The following is a 7,433-nucleotide window of genomic DNA, read 5'->3' as shown; positions in this document are numbered from 1 at the left end:
AGGGCCCAAGCAAAACCTGGAACCAAAAAAAAAAAAAAAAAAAAAGATATAGAGATAAACACATCAGAATCTCCAAAGACAGTAGGTAACGCTACTACACACAAAATGCCTCTCAGAGGTTGCCACATATGAACATAAATATTGCTGTTTTATTTGGTGCTTAGAAGTAGACAGTGGAGTAAGGCTGTCTGGGTCAGGACAAATCCTAATCCTGCCTATTGTAGCTGTATAGTTTTGAGAAAGTCACATCTGCAGTTTCTCCAACTGTGAAATAAGAACAGAAGCAATACGAACTTCATACAGGGCTGGATGAGGATTAAATGACCCATTGCTTAAAACAACTCCTGGCACATAATAATACCAACCATTATCTAAACTAATGTTGAAACCTACCCATTTATTAGCTAGTATTTATGTCTGTGGATTTTTCCCCTATAAGCCACCAGGCATTACTTGCCTCTTACTAAATTTTATTTACCTTATTTAGTTATTTATTGTTTGGGGAGTTGTTTTCTAACACTTTGGCCATTTTGATCCATTCATAGAGAATCTCACCCCTTTTCAATTTAGATGTTTTTATTCACTTTAAGAGATTTAGTTTTCTTTTGTGTGCTGCAAGGCTATGACCCTTCTTACCAAAGGACAGAAAATCTTTTGAGGGAAGGAGTAAAGGCAAAAAGTAAAGAAAAAATATAATTTCTGGGCATATGTGTTTAACTCTCCTTATTTTGTGCCATTCTAAACCCTTTATTTTCTAGTTTTACATTCAAGTGACACAGATGATGCTCACTAAGGGAGAAGGTATTTCTCTTTCATTTTTAAACTTGTTAGAAAAAATGTTACATGATATGGGTCTAGAAAACAGCCCTAGACAATATAGCTTTATAGAATAGTCAGACAGACATGGACCATGACCATTGACTTTAGAATAGCAGTTACTTTTTGTTTTTTTAAAAAATAATAGTATTGAGATTTATAGTTTCCATATCTGTGTGGGCATCAGAATCACGTATTATGCTTGAAAATTCTGACCAGTCTTTGCTCTCCACTTTCCCCACCCCCTAGTTCATTTCTTTCTCTGGTGATAGGATTCTCATATCTGTGGTAGTGTGTTGGGATCTGTTATTGTTAAGCATTGGAAAAACTGGCTAAGGTTATTTATGCACATATTAGCGATACATAGACTTAGCAATAGCAATAGCATGATTCTCTTTTTTTATCTCCCAAACTGACATTGAATCTACTTTATCTGGAAACAAGATCCAATTGCACTCAATAGCCTGCTTTCTTGACTTCTGATAAAGAGACTGGGAAATGGGTTGAAAAATAGTCATTACTGGCTTTTTCGATTCTCAGAATCATCCTTTCAAGCTGAGGCAATATGAAAGATACAGTCATATTTCTTCACTCTGCAGATACAGAAGCAACTCTTTCTGTGTAATGGGAGATGACAATGGTAATACTAAGATTCATAGGCCTTATGGCTTTTCAAAATAATACAGTTAACTGGAAAACTTCTCTATTCCCATCATATTTCATAACATTTTTATTGCTTTAATAGTCAGCAAATGTATTGAATCTATTTCTTATTTTATTTCTCATTTTATAGGTTTTTTTTTGAAACATAGCACTCTAAACTATTCACAACTATATACAACCATCTTTTTATCAAAAATCTCTCACTTTTCAGAATTAAATAGAATCTTACCTTTAAGAGGCACCTTGACATCAAGGCCATAGAATAAAGGCAAGAGAGAAGAACAAGAATAGAAACAGAAACTGCAGAAGAAAAAGAAGAAGATTATGTAAATCTGAATTTCTGTAGAGCCATTCAGGTAGTACAAAAATCTTAGTTTTCCCAAGTTGCTTAAATCTTCCCACTCCTCACAGGCACACATACCTTTTCATTTCTGAAATCCACACATTTCATACATCTGTCAAGCAACCAGTGTTCAACTAATGTCAGTTCACACATTTTAGAATTGTGAGGGGGGTGGGTCTCACAGATCATTGATCTAAACTTCTCATTTTTTAGTTGAGAGAAATAAATGCAGAACCATGCATGAACAGTTTTTCACATAAATTCATATCACAGTGAGGGCAAGTGCTTAGATATTCTGAGTCCTATTTCATCATACATCATTGTTCTGATCTTTCATGTATGGGAGGACATTTCAGAAATACAAATGTGATGAGAATAGACACTTAATTATTCATCAAGCTATCAGTGTGTATTAATTTGATAGGTTTAAGGCCCAAGACCCAGCAAGGAGGACATTAATATGCAAGTTAAATCTAGGATTGTCTTCAGTGGAACACTGGTGAAAGAGAAATAGTATATTAGCAATTACATTGGGACAACAGGTGTGAACTAGGTCAGCCCTGGGCAAGTGAGTGTGTGGTTCTTCTGTTGGCGTAAAGTCCACTCTACACCAATGGGCGTTTCAGATAATGATGCCTGATGTTCTTGTTGCCCTGTCTCTGGGGCAGACTGATCCTTATTTAACTAATGTCAATTTCACTGGAGAAGTAGATAACTGGATGAACAAATATATGTTCTGTAGTCCTGAGATATAACCAATGGTGTGCTAATTATAAAAGGCTATGTGTCAGGTCAATTTTATAAAAGTGTTAATCTCCTTGGTAGTTGACTATTATAAAGCCCAGAGTGTTTTGCTTACATTCCAGGAGCTTCCTGATTCATGAAGCATCATTGAATAAGGCCTATATATGGCATTCTTGTATTATGTATGCTATTTGCATATTTCTTTTATTGCCACTGCTTGTAAGGTTCTCATTTCACTATAGCCAACTTCTACAAACAAGTTGCAAACGTGGTGCAACGACCCAGACCCATGACTATTGGTGACTATTCTATTTTTCTGAAAAACACACACTTTGTTCTTCTTTTTGTTGTTAATTCTTTGAGGATTCAGCCATAGTAGAAGCTAGAGAAAGAAAAGAATGTAAAGCTTGCAGCTATTTCATCTTTAATGAAATTCTTAGTCTCTGTACCATGGTGGCTTTGCAGTCAAACTCGCTGAACTTGTTCTTGATTTGCTAGTTTGGTTAGATAATCTTAGACAAGCTGTTTACTACCTTTGATCCATTGTTTTATTATCTGTGTCAAAGGTATCATAACAGCTGCTGTGTCTCATAGAATAGTTAGGAGAATCAAATGAGGTGGTACCAATGACAATGCTTTGGATATGGTAAACTGCTACACAGGGTTGAGACAATTTTGTTGGCTTAGTTGTTATCACCTGACTTATACTGAGTGCAGGGAAATGAGCAACAAAAAAGAGAAATTTCATTTACCTTAAGTAGATATTTAAGTATTCCAAAAGAAGGAATGAAAAGCATCTCTGACATAAATTATCTTTGGCTTTTACTAGGCTGGACCAAGAGTAGGAGTGAGGTCAGGTGTGAAGAATATCCAGTTAAATTTCACCTCTCACTCAACTCTCTTCAAAAATCAGTTTGTTTTTAAACTAGCTTAGTTTATTATTTTATGTGCAATATGTACTATAATACCTACAGAGGCTTTATTTTTCATTAAGCTCATCACTACATCATCACACATGTCTATGAAGTTCAGACCTATTAATGTTTTGAGCAAAAGAATTGTGAAAAGGTTTACATTCAATTTTGACCATGAACATAATTTTAATTCTCTTTCCCCTAGAACTTCCATGGGATCTATTTAGAAAAAGGCTGTAATGATACAATTGATAGTTGTACCTCCACACATTTTAAAAACCTCAGCTGACTAAGGAGTGAATGATTTCTGAGGCAGAAAAGCTGTGATTTCTTTTTCGAGTCTATCAGTGAGTACAGAGTACGGCCAAGAGCAGGTCACTCACGAACACGAGACATTAGGTGTGTCCTTGGATGGCCAGGGAAGCTAGGAGGCAACCTCTGCCTTCCATGGGTCTTTCTCGCCATCACTGGAAAATTAAGCTCACTTCTTCATTTATTATACTACACCTTTCCCTCATTCAATCCTGTAGAACTAAATAGTCTACTTCTGAAATGGAGACTCAAATTAAAATTTTTCAAAGAATGTATAGTTTAGGGATGAAAAATTTTTAATTATATTTTTTAACTGGACATACAGCTTTTAATGTGTGTCCTAATTTTCACATGTGACTTCATTTGTTCCTCATGGGACCCATGACAGGAGGTGGGTGTGATTGATTTCCATTTTATAAAAATGGCTGAGACATAAGAGGTGCAGACACTTACCAAGGTCAACAGCATCTGAAGACACCTCTGCCAGAACCAGGGTGCCTAGTGGTTTTGCTACTAAACTCCATCAGCCCCTTCTGACCTTGCCTGCATGTGTAACTATAGGTAATAGTTATGTGGAGGTAACTGGGCTGAACGAAAGTCTAACCATGGTCTCAGGAATGGCAGAAGGTTTGCTATTTTTTTCTCATGTGCCATGGAAGATATTGCAAAAAAGGTACATACTTTTTTTAATGCAGACACGCGCAGGCAGTGACTTCCAGTCGGTAAGACTAGGATGTCAAAGAAGACCTCTCTGCTATCCTTTCTGTGTTTCTCAGAGGGATGCTCCAAGCAACTTGGGAGAATTTTTTGTTATGCAAGACTGTTAGCTCACAGCAGCTTGCTCAGCACCCCTACCTAAGCCTTGTCAGCTGCTTCTCCTACCATACACCCATTTCCAAGTTCTGTCTTTACCAACCACTGTGTTTTTCCTCCAAAAATTGCTGGCTGACCTGGAAAAGCAGTTTCTTTTTCAGACCCTGGGAATGTGACAGCCTATCACGTGTCAATGTAAATTTCTGAACTTTTTGTTGGGATGAAATTGTAGCCTAAGGATGAAGGGTGTTTTTTTTTTTGTTTTTTTTTTTTAATAAATAATAATGAGGGAGATTTTTTTAAAGAGGCTAAAAGAGCAAAGTATAGTAACAAAACAGAAGAAACAGAAGAAACAGAAGAAAAGAAATGAAGATAAAGAGGGGAAATTGAGAAAAGAAAATAATTACAGGAAGAGTAAGAATCGACATAGGGCTAAAGTATGAAGTTTATGTTACTGATGGCTCAGCTTGCCTGGAACCCTGGCACCTGACGGAAGGTGAGTGGCACAGATACTCTACCTACACCTGCTTGTGCCAGGTGTACAATAATAGAGAGAAACACAGGGAACAAAATCAATACCGGTTTCTCATTAAACACAAAAGATAACAGGTCCCGAATTTAATACATACCTTTTCTTCTAAGTCCTTTATCTGTCTTTTCTGGATATCTGTTTTATCTTCCAAATCACGGATTCTCTGAAGAAAGTAAAGGAAAATATGAAAGTGTTAGTAGGGGTTAAGTTGTACAGAAACCTTGTTCACCGAGCAAAAACATGTACATTTTTATAAAAACTTTAACTAGTGCCACTACCTCAAAGTATGACGTAATACATGTTTCCATATCCAGAAGGTTGTGCATGTCAGAAAATTACCCAGATTTATGGCAGAAAGTTACTGCCAGTGACTATATTTAAAAACATTTAAAACCTCGTATCAAGGGATCTGTGAGAGCACATTCCTTTCCCAAGAGAGGGGGCAGATGCCACCACAGGGTCACCCGGGTTGTAAGGAGAAGGTGAGCTCGGATGAGATGGGGGATGCCTCATTATCGTTGAGAGCGGTAGGTTCCAGAACTAGTGAGTAACAAACAAACTTTGTTCTTTTTTGTTATTCATTAAGTTTACTGGTACATTTTAGGTATACAGTATGTTGACATTCATCATTGGGAGTTTATATGTTTACATGATAAATCTTGGTTCTTATTTTCTTCACTATTCCCCTGCCCTCCTTTCAACCCTTCTACCTCTTCCTATTTACAAAGATTTAAACAAGCCTCATTCTTAACCATTTGGACTGAGTGTTTTTGTGATTAATGTAGTAAAATTGTCAAAGCTGATGCTTACAAACATACACAATCTTGTTGCTTTTGGCTAAGCTTTCTGTTCAACTTTATTCCAACTGTTTCAGGGTGGAATTTTCTCACAAACATGACTGACCAATTCTCATAAAACAGAGTAGAGTTTTAAAAAATTCTCTGAAAGGAATTGATGAACTAGGGTAAAAATTATAGCAAAAATAACACAAGTGATCAGAAAGACAAAAACCCTCTAGGATGCTTTATACTTACCTGTGAACAATGTAACCGTACCTCACTAATTTAAATAGTACTGACTGTATAGCAAAATTGAATATATGATTACTTTACAAGTAAAAGACATCTCCGCAATTACAGCTGGCAATCTAAAGACTTTTTTTGTGTGTTCATCTACATGGTCATACAGTGCCAACTTGTTATTTGATGAATCCTATTGAGAAAAACTAGAAAATAGAGGACTAGAGCCTGAGAAGAAAAACTGGAAGCCAAATAGATAACACAGAGAGGTTTTTATAATGCAATGTGGAGAAAGGGAAGCTAGAAAAGAGTATACTTGAACTTGGAAATTAGATCTCCTTCTTTCTAAAACAGTAATTCTCAACTGGTGATGAGCACCCTAACTGTGGCAATGTCTGGACAGTTTTTTAAATAGTAATTTAAAGTAGATAATTCAGTGATTGTTAGTATATTCACAGATTTAAAGGAGAGAAGTCAATGATTGTTAGTATAATCATAAATTTGTACATCCATTGCTTCTAATTAATAATCTGAACTTTTTTAAAATTGTCACAACTGAGGGTGTGTGCAATAGTGGCAAAGGATGCTACTAAATATCCTGTAATTCCCAGACAGTACCATCCCTGTTTCTAAATAATAAATAATTATCTGGTCTAAAATGTTAATTTAGCAGTGCTGACGAAGACGAGAGCTGCATGTTTTGCAGGAAGGGTTGGTGTGTGTTTTGGTTAGAGTGAGATCATCAGAGTTGAAATGACAGGACAGTGAGTGATGGACAGGTGGCTGGGCTGTGACAGGAGTGTTTATGATGTGTATATGGGTGAAGTGTGTGCTGCTGTGTGTTCACAGGTGCTGCCTGTGCTCCAAAGTAAAAGAATAAACATGCTAGACATTTCTATCTTGAGTGCAAACAATCCTTGGCATGACTCCTGGCTGTTAAGATTAGAATCACACCAAGAGAAACATGAATGTGTGAGATTACTGAAGTTTTATTTATCTCAGTTTTATTTGGCCATCAAGTCAATACTTGTTGGACACCTCTTACCACATTCAAGACTATGCCGAATGCAGTGGGGAACACAGGCATTAGTTAGTTCCTGAACTCAGCTAAGATCCAGATGGGAAGACAAAATTTAAAACACAGGGAATAACAAAATTAGGGCCGGGGATTTAGCTCAGTGGTTCTACTGCCTGCCTCTCAAGCACAAGGTCCTGAGTTCAATCCCTGGTACCAAAAAAAAAAAAAAAAAAAAAAAAAAAAAAAAAAGAACAACACA

General features: G+C 36.5%; 1 protein-coding gene across 3 annotated transcripts in view; it reads right to left on the bottom strand.

Annotated features, from left to right (window-relative positions):
• The window catches only part of Jakmip2 (janus kinase and microtubule interacting protein 2), a 166,116-nt gene that overhangs the window by 14,813 nt on the left and 143,870 nt on the right, over window positions 1-7,433 (bottom strand). For all 3 annotated transcript variants that reach the window (XM_010627077.3, XM_033766789.1, XM_010627079.3), the window contains 2 exons: window positions 5,235-5,300; window positions 1,709-1,779 (listed from right to left, as the gene is read on the bottom strand). In XM_010627077.3, coding sequence (XP_010625379.1) covers window positions 1,729-1,779; window positions 5,235-5,300 — 117 coding nt within the window. In that variant the 3' untranslated portion in view covers window positions 1,709-1,728. The remainder of the gene's footprint in view (window positions 1-1,708; window positions 1,780-5,234; window positions 5,301-7,433) is intronic.

The sequence above is a fragment of the Fukomys damarensis genome, unplaced genomic scaffold, assembly GCF_012274545.1.
Source record: "Fukomys damarensis isolate Sample0158 unplaced genomic scaffold, DMR_v1.0_HiC HiC_scaffold_3, whole genome shotgun sequence".
NCBI lineage: Eukaryota > Metazoa > Chordata > Mammalia > Rodentia > Bathyergidae > Fukomys > Fukomys damarensis.
Note: the sequence above shows the minus strand (reverse complement) of the source record. Positions and strands in the feature narration are given on the sequence as shown.